The sequence below is a fragment of the Berghia stephanieae genome, chromosome 3 (assembly GCF_034508935.2).
Source record: "Berghia stephanieae isolate SIO BIC M18660-M18661 chromosome 3, UCSD_Bste_1.3, whole genome shotgun sequence".
Lineage (NCBI taxonomy): Eukaryota > Metazoa > Mollusca > Gastropoda > Nudibranchia > Aeolidiidae > Berghia > Berghia stephanieae.
The window spans coordinates 19531123-19546988 of NC_088362.1; the positions used below are offsets into that span (position 1 = coordinate 19531123).

The 15866-nt window shown below is 37.1% G+C and overlaps 1 protein-coding gene across 3 annotated transcripts; it reads left to right on the forward strand.

Moving 5' to 3' along the window:
* Nucleotides 1–1622: 1622 nt before the first annotated feature.
* On the forward strand, nt 1623–15242 carry LOC144969487 (uncharacterized). 3 transcript variants are annotated; one of them, XM_078908615.1, is made up of 4 exons: nt 10556–10621; nt 10954–11173; nt 12966–13141; nt 14872–15242. In XM_078908615.1, exons 2-4 carry the CDS (start codon nt 11143–11145, stop codon nt 15013–15015), a joined length of 351 nt encoding a protein of 116 aa, XP_078764741.1. In that variant the 5' UTR covers nt 10556–10621; nt 10954–11142; the 3' UTR covers nt 15016–15242. The 3 variants fall into 3 exon arrangements, with proteins under 3 accessions (XP_078764739.1, XP_078764741.1, XP_078764740.1); XM_078908613.1 differs by lacking the exons at nt 10556–10621; nt 10954–11173 and adding an exon at nt 1623–1894; XM_078908614.1 differs by lacking the exon at nt 10556–10621 and having other exon boundaries at nt 10675–11173.
* Nucleotides 15243–15866: the final 624 nt, after the last annotated feature.

Consider the following 15866-nt stretch of genomic DNA (forward strand, 5'->3'; position numbering starts at 1 on the left):
CAAAGAGCTCATAACATTCACCACCCCGACATAATGTACCAACACACAAAACCATGTGTAACCTTGAACGTTTATAGTCTGATTGCTAAATTTAGTGAGAACTAATTATAAAAAACGCTGGATAAAAACTATAACAAAGATGTGAGTGACGTCAAGTTCGTTCTATCTATAAACATTAAACGTTATACATTATTTTGTGTGTTGGTACGTTTTATGTGCCTGAAATGTGTTGTTAGTATTTTACCATAAACGCATAGCATCAATCCCTCGAAATTTCTCTTTTCATTCTTCTCAGCTTCTCAGATCCATCATGTATAAAATGAGGGAAGATAACGTCACTCAACATTTTGTTATTGTTTTTACACCGCCAGTTGGGTGATTATCTCTCATTCAATCCCCCCAAAAAGATTATGTGGGCGTTTAAGGTTACACATATGTAGTTTTGGCGGCATACAGGTGAATATTATTCTCAAATTCACACCATCGACACTCTTTTTGATGTTATTCACTAGGCTGTCAGATTAGATATCCGATACGATAACTTACTTACTTATCATCTTGATGCTTGGTCGGCACATAAGGCTGACACGGTGGAACGCCAACTTTCTCGGTTGGAGCTCATTTTTGTCATCTGTCCCCAAGATCAACCACTAGCTTTCATTTCTCTTTCGATGGCCCTCCTCCAGGTCTCCATGCAAATAAGTAAAATCTAGAGGTGCCTAATGGGCACGATCTATATTCGATTTCCATGTGCTCGAGGTCATTGGTCACCTTGCAAAGCGTGTTCATAATGACCCACATAGTGAAAAGTATTCACAGCTTTTGAAATATCTTACATCACGATTGGTCATTTTGTTCAGCTTGACACATGGGTATATTTACACGTTTCATAAATAAAGCTGCGTGTTTACACGTGTTAAGAAATATCCAATCGTTGGACAGCAACAAATCATGTGATTGATGACTCGGTTGGACGAAAACATGAATATAGATCGCTCCCATTGAGTCAATAAAATGTTTAGTAAAATAAAGAGAGTAAAAATAACTCTTATAAAAGATACAAAACAAAGTAAATGCAAATAAGTACACGTCGGTAGTCGCCATTTCATATAGATAGTGGGCTTAGAAACTCACAACATTGCCATCCGGAAGTATAACGGACCAATACACAAAACTATTTGCAACCTTATTAAAAGGAATTTTGGTTGCAAGATAATTTCTCATTTCTCATGAGAAAACTCATTCATTTCCTATGCAGCCAGCCACTTTTTCATAAGTCGATTCCTGTTGGTGTAGCCTTCTCATTCCCGCGATTAGATAGGAAATGTACAATTGTTATGCATAATAATAATAATAATATGGTACTAACTGTCATGTGCTATGAATTCATTGAGCCATTTATTTATTGTGGACATGAATTTACCACGATAAGGAAGGATACACGCATAGGATTGAAATATTATATCGGAAGCAGTAAAACAAACTAATGTGACTTGCGAAGACAAACATTTCCAAACTTATTACAGCTAGAATTAAATAGAACATTCTCGACGTAAAAAACAGGAAATCGTGATCTGGATAGACCGGAAGTGATGGCCTATCAAGTGATTGAAGATGGCGTCCCATGCCCCATAGACAAGTGATTAACGAGTACTACGCCAATTTAGTCGAGAGAGCTTGAGGAAATTAGGTGTGATCACGAAGGGAAACGAACCCTCCCCGCCACTCATTCATTCTATTCATGCAGCGATTCTATTTTTGTATCATGTGGACCCATCATTGCTGTGGATGGATCTTTTTATTCACGACAGGGTTCTAATGAATGATTGGTTAAGATTAATCCATAAGGCATGGTTACTACTATTATTTCAGGACAGAATCTGTGGGCGTGAAGGTAATATAAATAATAATGAAAAAGAAAAAGGTCACTAAAACTAGAGCTAGAGCATTTATATAGCGCACTATACACTAAGCGTGCTCAAAGCGCTTTACAATGGGTCCCTGTCCAACAGCAACACGTAACATGTAGAACGAGACATGACGCCTGTTCGGCGATATTTCAATTTTTTTTTCCGACAAAGACAACGCTCTTAACGAGCAGGTCTGATTACGATTAGAGAATGTGTGTAACGAGTTTTCCAAGGACTCAACTATGCGCCGAGCGAGGTTCGAACCCAGGATCTTCCGATCCGAAAGCAAGTGTCATACCACATAGCCGCACTACCAGATAAATTCAAGAAGCGCAATTGACCTTGTCGAAAATTAAAGTTACTAGGGCTGAACTAGAGGTTCGATTGCCATTGGAATGAACTGGTTCAAATCCCGTTATCTGTTGGACTCTCACACAATAGACCACGTGACAGATGAATGTTGATTGTTGCCATTTGATTTACAAAGATTTCCACTTGGTAGCAATACATTTACGTTGCTTTAGATTTACTTACATAAAAGAGTAAGGCCATTAGCCCCCCCCCCCCTCCGCCCCCCCCCCAAAACAAAAAAAAAAAACCAAACAAGACAAAAAAAACAAAAACACAAACAAAAAAAAATACAAAAAAAACAAAAAAAAAAAAAAAAACCAAACAAATTGGAAAAAAACCCCACAAAAGAACCTCCCCAAACAGCACAAAAAAATAAACAAGAACAAAAAACTCCCCCAAAATAACAAACAAAAACAAAACAAAACAAAACAAAACAAACAAATAAAAAACCCCGGACAAACCAACAATAAACGGAAATGAAAAAAAAACAACAAAAACATAACAAACCTCCTCCCCCAAAAAAAAAAACCCCCCCCAAAAAACAACAACATAACGAAAAAAAAAAAAAAACAACAAAAAAAAACAACAAAAAACAAACAGCCCAACACTACCCCCCCCCCCCCCCTCAAAAAAAAACAACCAAGAACAAAGAAAAAAACAAAATAAAACAAAAAACATCAACTCCAAAACAAAACAAAGAATCCGTGGATTCACCAAATAAACGTTCATATTTCACCAGACGCATTGATTTTCTCCGAAATGCCCCCCCCCCCCCCCCCCCCAAAAAAAAGAAGCAACCCAAAAAAAAACAAAACAAAAAAAAAAAAACAAAACAAAAAAACAACAACCCCAAAAAACCATGAAATACAATTTTATGTTCATGACATAGATATTTCTATTTGCAATATAATAATGTTAAAACTTCTGCTCCTGATGGGTATAGATTTATCTGGTTTTCATGTGATAATTAATTGATCGTGAATGCTTTATTTAAGGTGGAAAAATCAACACTGTGTCTTTCTATTTAAAGATTTCTGCATCCAGATTTTCAATGCGGATGGGGGGAAGGGGGGGGGGGGCGGAGGGGGCGTTTGATTTTCTCCTGGGGGCTATTGTGTTCTACATTGGTCCACACCGACTCACAACCTATTTGGTCCACACCGACTCACCACCTATTTGGTCCACACCGACTCACAACCTATTTGGTCCACACCGACTCACAACCTATTTGGTCCACACCGAATCACAACCTATTTGGTCCACACCGAATCACAACCTATTTGGTCCACACCGACTCACAACCTATTTGGTCCACACCGAATCACAACCTATTTGGTCCACACCGACTCACAAAACCTATTTGGTCCACACCGAATCACAACCTATTTGGTCCACACCGAATCACAACCTATTTGGTCCACACCGACTCACAAAACCTATTCGGTCCACACCGAATCACAACCTATTTGGTCCACACCGAATCACAACCTATTTGGTCCACACCGAATCACAACCTATTTGGTCCACACCGAATCACAAAACCTATTTGGTCCACACCGACTCACAAAACCTATTTGGTCCACACCGAATCACAAAACCTATTTGGTCCACACCGAATCACAAAACCTATTTGGTCCACACCGAATCACAACTTATTTGGTCCACACCGAATCACAAAACCTATTTGGTCCACACCGAATCACAACCTATTTGGTCCACACCGAATCACAACCTATTTGGTCCACACCGAATCACAAAACCTATTTGGTCCACACCGACTCACAACCTATTTGGTCCACACCGACTCACAAAACCTATTCCAACACGTCCATTGCATGTGGTATCGTGTTCTACTTTAGATTGGGATCTTTTAACCTCCCCATAATGAGCCGGCAAGATCACTCTTGTGGTGTCTTCTATCCTCCTATATCTGATTTCTTTCTCCACGTATTTTTCTGCCTTGTTCTGGAATGAGATTACTTGCTTGGCTTGGCAGCATTAGACTAGAGGGAAATGTAGGGTTTCCGTTTGTGGGAGCCCCCCCCCCCCTCCTTAAAAAAAAGCATCTTTCTCTTATGGATTATCATATTTTATAGCCTTGATATAATTTGTAAGCATACGGTCACGAGTGTATCGCTCTTCGCGGGATCTTGTGTTTCCGTATAGGTGAGACTATCAAAAAGCGTCGCCGTAAAACCACTTAAGTGAACCTTAACCTACTTCTAATCTATGTTCTAGTTGGTCTTTCCCTCTTCTCTTTTTATCACGGACACTTGTTAGCAGGTCTAAACCACAGGGTTTGTTCTGTCGATTCTTCCAGTATTATATACTTTTTTGCGTGTGTTCGTGGGACTGGGGGGGGGGGGGGGGGGGGCTACTGGTAAGGTCTTCTTTTCCCAATAGCTATTTTTTGTCCGTCCCTATTGCAGCAGCTTCTGGTATCACACTACAATTTATGACAGTCTATTCAGGCAGCGAATCGTTACCGTATTAGTCGCGAACCCTCCCGCAGCCGCATCACAAGGCAACGTTCAATCAGATGCTCTGTGGTTTCAGGTTCTTTTTTCTTTGCCACAACGTGTACACGTGGGAGGTGGAAAGCTCCTCACTAAAGAAGCGTGATTGCCGTCAGACAGGATCTAGATCATAGCTTGCAGCCACAGAATGCATCTTCTTGCTGGCTTATCCCCAGACTACGTTTCCGCTCCCACGAGATACCGCATTTTCCAGGTCGACTTCCAGTTTGTATATGCAGCCCGTCAGGAATGAAGAAAACTAAGGGCAATGGTTGCCGGGGGCCTGTTTCGGCTCGTACTTGGGGCTCCATCCATTATGCGCCTGATAGAGGCTGCACGATAATTCTCTCTATTTTATCAAGCCAGCGTCGGGTAATTGTCTCCCGTTGGACATCGGATGCGGGGTTGGGGGGGGGGGGGGGGGGGTTAATGCCATTATCGGGCCCCCTTCTTTGAGTGTTGTTGCCAGTGCTCCCGACACTATGTGCATGGACTTGCAAAGTTTTGCATCTACCTCATTAACAATCCTGTTTCTACCCCACATTGGAGCGCAATACTCCGCGACGGAATAGAAGACTACCGGGACGAAGGTCCTTAGAGGTACCTGGTCGACACCCCAAGTTGTTCCTGGCAACTTCCTCAGAAGACTGTTGCATTTCTCTATCTTCCAGACAACCTCCTCATGATGAACCCGATGAGTTGAGGCTCTGTCCAGCATGAATGTCATGTACTTCCAATACATTTCATATGGGAGTAACTGATCCCTGACTTTGATGCTCAGTTTCCAGGGATCCAGCCGCTATGTAGACAGAACACTGCAGCTACGGTTTTGTGGTGTTCGTCTTTAGGTACCACTTGTCAGAGTAGATCTTATTGGTTGGTCACGTCCTTGCTAAGTACGCTCTCAAAGCGGTTTCAGTTGCTGTTCTGTTAAGTGAGGACTCAATTGTCCATGTAACGCAGCCTCAGGGAGTAAATATCAGGCATGTTGTGAATGTAAACATTAAAAGACAATGGTTCCCAGAACAGATCGCGGAGGAACACCATTCCACATTTCATGACTCGTAACATCTCCTAGGGTGACGTAGAAAATTGTATTATAGAAGAAGAGAACAGCTTCATGGTCTTTCTGCATCTTCTGACCTTCTCAAGTTTAAGCATAAGCTCTTTGCGACCTGATCAATACAATAGGCCGCCTATAGTCTATCATTATCGTTTACGTTATTATCCATTCAAAGCCCAAGTATATTTGATTAGGGCAATGACCTGTTCCGTTGTACATCTGTGCCTCCTTAGGTGACAGAATTGCGTCTAGGACAAGTCTCCATCGATTCAGTAACTCACGCTCCATAAGTTTGTCCAAGCAGCTAAGTATAGATATGGGTCTGTTTCCGTCTATCTCCTTCGCCTCTTTGTCTGGATTCTGAATGGCAACTATCTTAGCATGCTTCCACACATGAGCAAGGACGTCAAACATCGTCTCCACCAACCAGGCCCGTAAACCCAGGGCCCAGGTGTGAGCATATCGGCGGTATATATGCCATCTATCCCAGCCGTAAAACCCCAAAATAACAAACATACTGGCGCTGAAATTACATAAATAGATCGAGCGCCTTAACATTTCTGAAAACAAACTTTCCATGTGGTTTTGTCCGTTTTCTGTTTGTTTGAAACCATTTAGACTGGTAAGGCCATTGCCTTTCCTTGTGAAGTTGGGAGATCACTTGCTGATTATCTTGCATTTATTCAACTACATTATTAAACTGTCCATGTGGTTTGTGTCCTTATTGATGAACGAAAAAATCTTGTTTTTAACCGGGAAGACAACTGAGAAATAATTTTCATATAAATCATCTCTCTATTATCAGAATTGTTTTTCTTTTTAAAAAGGTATTTACATATATATAATTATATATATATATATATATATATATATATATATTATATATATATATAATATATATATATAAATATATATATATATATATATATATATATATATTACACACTCTAGTCGGAGGCCGAGTGGTCAAGGTATTGCAATGTGATCCGGAAGGTACCGGGTTCGAGCCCCGCTTAAGACACTTTCCTTTTTTTTCTTCGGCAAGATTTTAACATTCCCCCCCCCCCCCCCCAATTTGCCCATTTGGACAACATGGGTGATTCCTGTTGACATCAGACATCCTGTTTGATGGATTATCTATATTCCATCATGGAATGCCTAGGCGAGGGTATCTTGTGATGCTGTTGCGAAAGGGCGTAAAAAATACAATCTAGTAGAAACTGTGACTGTGTGAGACTTTAGGTGGTCTTTGGGTCAGATTAGACATATGGACAGACTTATCTCGAATTTATTACTGCGCTATGAACTCAGCTCCATTATAAAATGTATTCTCAGAAAAAATAGCACTCGATAATTAAATAAAAAATTAAAATTCCCTTTATTCATCCCCAAGGGGAAATTTGTCTTTTGGGTCTATTCCAAGGGAAGACTGGAATAACCCAGGCGTCAGCCGCAATGCAGCGCCGCAAAGTGAGCTAGGGCGAGGTGACTTGCTCAAGGCCACACAACAAGGCGGGTAGTCGAACTCGGTACCTTTTGGGTAAGAAGCAAATACCGTATCGCTGAGCCACGCTGCCTCACAGGAGCCCTTGATGTGGTATTATATCTATACAGTTAAAGAAAACAACCGAAGCTTTGAGGTCAGACAACCTTTCTCTCGGGGTGTTACGAAGGTAATAACTCGTAGAGCAAGGAATGATGCAAACAGGATTTATAATAACCCCCGTTATTGCTGATCACTTGTAATATTCTACATCGTTAAACACGAAATTGCAATGTTTAGTATCGTAAAAGAACGTAACCCTCCCCCCTCCTCCTCCTTACTTTCTCAATCGTTACCTGGCTATTATACTCGTAACTTTACAACCCTGGCGATCGATTTCAATGCAGTTTTTAACCAGTTAACTGTCGTGCGGTGGAAAAAATCCGTATTTAAGAATTTGGCCAGAAAACTCGTCCTTCAAAAATCGATCGATTTAAATGACCCCTAACTTGGAAAAAACTCTCAAACTGGGACTTCGCGAAGTCCCAGGTTTGAGAGTTTTTTTTCCAAGATGAGGGTCATTTAAATCGATCGATATTTGAAGGACGAGTTTTCAGGCCAAATTCTTAAATATGAGTTTTTCCACTGAACGACAGTTAACTGGTTAATTCCCACTACTAAAATTTTGTCTTTTTTTTTTGTATTAGCTGGAATTTATTTGCCAATATTGGAAAACCAGTCTGGTAGCTTTCTTTCAGCCTTAACTGACTCAATCCTCAAGATTTTTGCCACTTTTCAAAATTGGAAAAAAAGGTATTAAAATGATAGTTTGATTCAACTACCATTAACATGTAAAATCTAAAAACATTGGCTTTCATACTACGCCTATAATTTGTCTCAGAAAAATGTAGTAAATAGGCATGGGTAACCCGGGTAAACTAAGAATATAGTCGGTGTTAGGGTTGAGTGAGTTAATTTTTCATCCTTTGTTTTTGACATTTTTTTCTCAACGCATATTTTATGACCCACTGCTTCTAACTGGGGTGAATTCGATGCTGAAAATTTCCTCTATAAGTAAAAGTATGACATTTTAGGGTAGATTAAATAAATATAGCTTCTTTTTAGAAAAAACAAACAACAACAAGAAAAAACCAAAACACCCCAATACAACAACGACAACAAAAACAACAAACAACACCAAACAAAACAACAACAAAAAACCCCCAACAAAACGAAAACAAAGACAAAAATGCAACAACAATAACAATATAAAAAAAAAAACAATTAACCAAACAAATAAAACAAAAACCCACCCCCACCCCAAAAACAAAAACAAAACAAAACAAAACAGACAAAATAAACAAAAAAAAAAAACAAAAACAAAAACAAAACAAAAAGCAAACCATAAAAACTTAAGTCGCATATCTTTTTTTTTTTTTTTTTACTATGAATTTAACTTTAAGCATCTTAACCATCGCTACCAACCTGCACTTATTTGCAGGTCTGATAACCCAATGCATTATGGGCCCATCGTTGTTATGGGAATCTCAAAGAATAATACAAAATAGTGTCCATTACAACAATCTTAAACTAGGCCCATAATTGCTTTCGAATGTCAGACCTGCATATATGTAGACGTCGATCGCTACATAGCACTGATTTGAGACGGTGGGTCATACAATTATTCTTTCCAATCATAACTTCTTCATCTGGTTATAGATAGTATGCGCTTGGCTAAGAAGCTCACAACATTGCCATCCGGAAGTAAAACTGACCAACACACAAAACTCTGTGTAACCATGAACTTTTATCGTCTGGTTAATACAGTTTAGTGAGAATTACTCATAAACGCGGATGGCAAAAAACAATAACAAAGACCAGATTGTGATGTCATCTTCATACTATCTATAGATAGTTCGAATATTACGTCACTCAGGTCTTTGTTATTGTTTTTGCCATCCGCGTTTGTGAGTTGTTCTCACTAAACTGTATTAACCAGACTATAAAAGTTCATGGTTACACAGAGTTTGTGTCTTGGTCCGTTATAATTCCGGGTGGCAATGTTGTGAACTCCTTGGCCAAGCGCATTCTATATATAGCTGTGGTCTAATCATTCTCATCAAGAGAGTAGTAACAGCGCTGTGGTTATGGCTTCAAAGTAGTTCGAGTCACGCCACGGTAACCGATCTCTTGGTAAGAGGGTGGTAAAAGCGGCTAGGTCTCTTGTTATAAACAAGGATAAGTTTTGGTTTAAACAAAATTCACACTTAATGTTAAAGGGTTACACCGGACTACTTTTCTAAGGAATGGAATAAGAAAAGGAACAATTGTTGCAACAATGAATATTGGACTGCTATTGTCAACTATAGATAGTTCGAAGATGACGTCAATCTGGTCTTTGTTATTGTTTTTTTGCCATCCGCGTTTATGAGTAATGCTCACTGAACTGTATTAACCCGACTATAAACGTTCATGGATACACACAGTTTTGTGTGTTGGTCCGTCACACTTCCGGATGGCAATGTTATGAGCTTCTTAGCCAAGCGCATACTATCTATACATATTAACATAGATAACATTATCCTAAGGTTAGTTTGGCTTTTTTTTCCAATATATTTGCCATTCTTTATGCTTCGATTGGCATTTCCTTTTAAATCGATCTGGTTACAATGATTCTCAGTCTTGCACAAGTATCCCCGTTTTATACGACTACATTGGCTAATGTTTCTTCTGATCAGGGTTGCCAGATGGCTACGTGCGTGTTTATATTATTAACTTTAATTAATTTTTTTTCCAACCTTTTCCTCAATAAATTGTTTTCCTAGTCTAGTATATATTTATCTTATCAAAACTGTTGAGTTTGTTGAGGGGGTCAGACTGTTAGTAGTGTTTGGCCACGTAATGTTCTATTTAATTTGGTCATTTTGAAGTCGTATTTGGCCGTAAGGAACTCTCGCCATCTGGCAGTCCTGCTTCAAATTCATGGATTTATTACAGACCCCTTTTACGAGGAAAGTGATACTTATTTTTATGTCCAACGTGCCAAACGACATTTATTGTGTACTACAGTTTATTGCATTATGCTGACACCATTGTAGAACTTTAATCGTGAGGCAAATCATTTGTTGTAGCACATTATTTAGTCCTTTATGTAGTATTATGGAACCCCCCTCCCCCCACCTCCCAACGAACAAACCCAAAGGCTTTTCAGTTGTTATGAGCCATGGAAGTATCTTGGCTTAACCAAAAGTTGTTCAAACAAGATACAAAGTAGTATAAAACGGACGTGAACATATATGTGGGTCTGATAACCCAATTATGGGCTCATTGTTGTAGTGGAAATCTCAAAAAATGACGCAAAATATTGTCCATTAAAACATTGGTAAACTAGGCCCATAATTGCGTTCAGATGTCAGACCTGCATACTACCTACGTAGTACAAAGCCTATTGTCTGATTGCAACTATTTTAACATTTGAGTTGAATTGCCGATGACGTGCACATATTAGCAGGTCTGATAAGCGAACACAATTATGGGCTCGATTTAACATTGTTGTAATTGACAATATTTTTCGTCGTTTTCAGAATATTTCCATTACAACAATGAGCCCATTACCATTTTGGTTATCAGACCTTCAAATACGTACACGCCAGCCGATGCCTTTGGAAACTTTAAAAGGAAAAACATTATAAATTCTTGAAAGGACTTGTGAAAATTGTGGCTTTCTCGGGTTATCAGTTATAGAATTATTCGTGGAAAATAAATGACTTGTATATAGCTTGGCTATGTGTAACTAAAATATTTTGTATTATATTCAAAATGGATTTGCTCCCAGTCTTGTTAATTATAGGTAAGGGGTAAATTCAAAATATCGACCTTTATAAAAAAGAATAATGTCTATAACGATTAATTACTGAACAAAAATGAAAATAACAGCTTCAAAAAGATCAAAATACTAAACGTGTCTGTCTGATATTATATGATGTTTTAATGTTTTTACTGTTTTTGTCATTGACCGAAGAAGGGTTTTGATCCCGAAACATACTGACTTTGTTATTTTTTGAAGCTTTTACATTCATTTTTTATCATTTCATTTATTTTAGAGTTAGTATCGATGTGTACATACATACATGCAGGTCTGAAAGCCGAACCCACGCATGGGGCTAGTTTAACATTGTTGTAATGGACGTCATTTTGCGTCATTTTTTGAGATTTCCATTTCAACAATGAACCATAAGGGATTGGGTTATCAGACCTGCAAATAAGTGCACATCGGTTAGTATCAATATGATAATTAACTAAATAAACATGAAAATTTAGATTATGAACTTCCACGTATTTTTCATGCTAAGGGCGAACCGCAATGTTTTATTTCATTACCCAGCGTATAGTTTGAACCCGATCGATCGATCGATAGATAGATAGATAGATAAAGAGGTAGGTGGGTAGCGAGAGAGAGAGAGAGAGAGAGAGAGAGAGAGAGAGAGAGAGAGAGAGAGAGAGAGAGAGAGAGAGTTAAGTGGCCTGTTAGGGATTATTTTTCACTAAGACTCTTGCAATATTCACCGCTGTCTATAGCCAGATAATTTTTCACAACCGAGACGACTGAGGCAATGTGTGTGGAGATGATATGTGCAAACAACCCTTGCGAAAGGCTCAACGTCTGATTTTGATGCCGAAATTCAAATACATATTAAATTGAAATAGGAGAGAGAGAAAGAGAAAGAAAGAAAGAGAAAGAAAGAGAGAGAGAGAGAGAGAGAGATAGAGAGATAGAGAGAGATAGAGAGAGAGATAGATAGAGAGAGAGATAGAGAGAGAGATAGAGAGAGAGAGAGTGAGAGAGATAGAGAGAGAGTGAGAGAGATAGAGAGAGAGTGAGAGAGATAGAGAGATAGAGAGAGAGATAGAGAGAGAGAGTGAGAGAGATATAGAGAGATAGAGAGAGAGTTAGATAGATAGAGATAGAGAGAGAGAGAGAGAGAGAGAGAGAGAGAGAGAGAGAGAGAGAGAGAGATTATTTGATTATGCTTCCTGTGCAATTTAATACAATAAAAACAATGTGCTTTGGGCGTCATTGGGAGATTGGGGCTTGACATTTTGCATCGGTTTAGATTTGACCTCATGACAGCCATGTCGGACGCGAGGATCATCGGTTTTTATCATCATCATCACCATCATCATCGTCATCATCATCATCATCATCACCATCATCATCGTCATCATCATCATCATCATCATCATCATCATCATCATCATCATCATCATCATCATCATCATCATCATCATCATCTCTTCTTCTTCTTCTTCTTCTTTTCTTCTTCTTTTTCTTTCTTCTATCTTCTTTCGCTTCGTCGTCGTCCTCTTCTTCTTCTTCTCCCCCCTCCTCCTCCTCCTCCTACTTCTCTTCCTCCTCATCCTTTTGCTCTTCTTCTTCGTCTTGTTGTTGTTGTTATTGTCGTTGTTGTTGTCGTTGTTGTTGTTGTTGTTGTTGTCGTCGTCGTCGTTGTTGTTGTTGTTGTTGTTGTTGTTATTGTTGTTGTTGTTCTTCTTTTTCTTCTTCTTTTTCTTCTTCTTCTTCTTCTTCTTCATTGCATATTGCCATCACTTATAATTTAGCCTATTTTTATATATTCTTACAGCATTCATGCCGTTGTCAACAGAAAGCTGTGAACCAGTGAGTTATTGTAAGAGCATCACTCCCAAAAATACCTTTTCCAGCTGTAGTGATGTCCAGTTGTATCTCGAATGTCTCCTGTGGTCATTTTGTCACAATTTGCAGCTCAACGCACAGCAGATCAAATCCTACATTCAAGCAGTAAGTCATGTCATTAGATAAAACATTACCCCCCCCCCCCCCCCCCACACACACAACATAAGCAAGCAGCATGTGGATATTGTTCAGGCGTTGGTTGCTATAACACGAAAGAATAATCTATTCGAGGACAGAGAAATTACTTAAAGGTACTTATTTATGGAATTGTCAGGAATGATATTATAAGAACATAGCAATTTTGCATTTCTGCCCTATGTGTCTTAACTAACTTCGTTATGGAGAAATTTTGATGATCCAGTCATCAGTCGCTCTACATGGGCATCTCACAGTCTAGATCAAAACCCACTTAACTTTATTCCTGTGGGAAGTTCTTAAAGACAATTTATGTAACTTACCACTACAAATTGGTACTATGTGGGTTGGTTTTGATGTTAAAAATAAAATCATAATTAAAAAAAACCAAACTAACAAACAAACAAACACAAAAAAAACAACAAAAAAAAAAACAAAAAACAAAAAACAAAACAAAACAAAAACAAACAAACGATGAGACGAATTGAGTTTCTTTTGTTTTATTAAAGATTTTGAGTACAATTTCCTAAATTGACATAACTAACTTTTTCATTTCTAGTCATTTCAACTTTAAGATAATATAAGATAAGATAAGATGAACTTTATTTATCCATCATATCGTAGCTTATCTTAAAGTGGAAAACAGATAATATTATTTTTAAACAATGAGTCACATATAATGTCCGTGTGAAAAATTCCAAACTCGTAATGATCAAAAGAATCGAGTTGAAATGCTTGTTGAATTTACTACTCGACAAAAGTGAAAGAATGCTCCGCTGCATTTTATTGTCCGAACACCTTTACAACAACCAAAAACATCATGATAAAATAGTAAACTGTTGATATTTTTTAATGTAATAAATCCTTCCCGATATTCTTCCGCATATTTAACTGAAGAAATTTGCTTTAGGTTAAGTGACTTTGTTTTCTTTATCTTTGTTGACGGTCACCGAGTACAGGACACCTAGTCACTGCAATATTCTCTTTGTCATAATATAATGTATCATATTACAATCAAGTCATTTATTTCAACAAGCCATGATAATGATGATTATAATGAAGATGATGACAGAGACGATGAAGATGTTGATAATGATTATGATTACTACTACCGCCATTACTACTACTGCTACCACCACCACCACCACCACTACTACTTCTTCTACTACTACTTCTACAACAACAACAACAACTACTACTACTACTACTACTACTAATACTACTACTACTACAACTACTCTACTGCTGCTACTGCTACTTTTACTTCATTTAGAACAACAGCAACAACAACAACAACAACATCATCAACAACAACAACAACAACAACAACTACTACTACTACTACTACTACTACTACTACTACTACTACTACTACTACTGCTACTACTACTACTACTACTATACTACAACAACAACAACAACCTACTACTACTACTACTACTACTACTACTACTACTACTACTACTACTACTACTACTACTACTACTACTACTACTACTATTTCGTCTCCTACTATCTCCACCACCATCATAAATTATTCTTACACCTTACAGGCGGATTGTCTCGTCCTGTATCTTCAGTCTTGCTGTTGTTTATATCGCATATATATATATATATATATATATATATATATATATATATATATATATAATATATATATATATATAAAGAAACGTATATTCTGCAATTTATATTCTCAGGTTGATGACATGACCAGCAACCACTGCGGGTTGGACGACAACGTCAGAAATGGAGGCATTGCAACCGAACATCTGATAAATAATCTCCATGCAATAGGCGTATTAAATAGTTATACCATGTCAGTACCAAACTCAGATGCATAACAAGATAGATTCCGTATAATAATGATGTACTGTTCAAAATAGGACCCATCGTATGTTGGGAAGAATTCGACACCCCCCACCCCCCGAAAATTGATTCAGATAAATAATGTCCCTTGTAATTTATACTATGTATTTATTCTTACTGCTTACAATATTATAACACTTAACCGTTACCAAGTTATACTTTACCATTTTATTTACATATAATATTATGTTTATGTATGTATCATTGCTGGCATTTTATACATTGTACAAAAATTTCCTTTTTGGATGAATAAAGTACATTATTATTATTATTATTATTATTATTATTATTATTATTATTATTATTATTATTATTATTATTGTTATTATTATTATTATAATTATATTATTATTATTGTTATTACTATTATTATCATTATTATTATCATTATTATTATTATTATTATTATTATATTATTATTATTATTATTATTTTATTATTATTATTGTTATTACTATTATTATTATTATTATTATTATTATTATTATTATTATTATTGTTATTGTTATTATTATTATTATTATTAATATTATTATTATTATTATTATTATTATTATTATTATTATTATTATTATTATTATTATTGTTATTATTATTATTATTATTATTATTATTATTATTATTATTATTATTATTATTATTATAAAATTTGTTTTTGCTATGGAAGAAAGTGTATATATTCCAGAGCTGCCAACCCCTACTGAAGAAAGGTGTAATGTTGACTGAAAAAAGGTGTAATTTTGAGTGAAAAGGTGTAATTGTGCAAAACAAAGGTATTATTTCTAAACACATACATCACTCAAGACCGACTGTAAATCATCTCTTC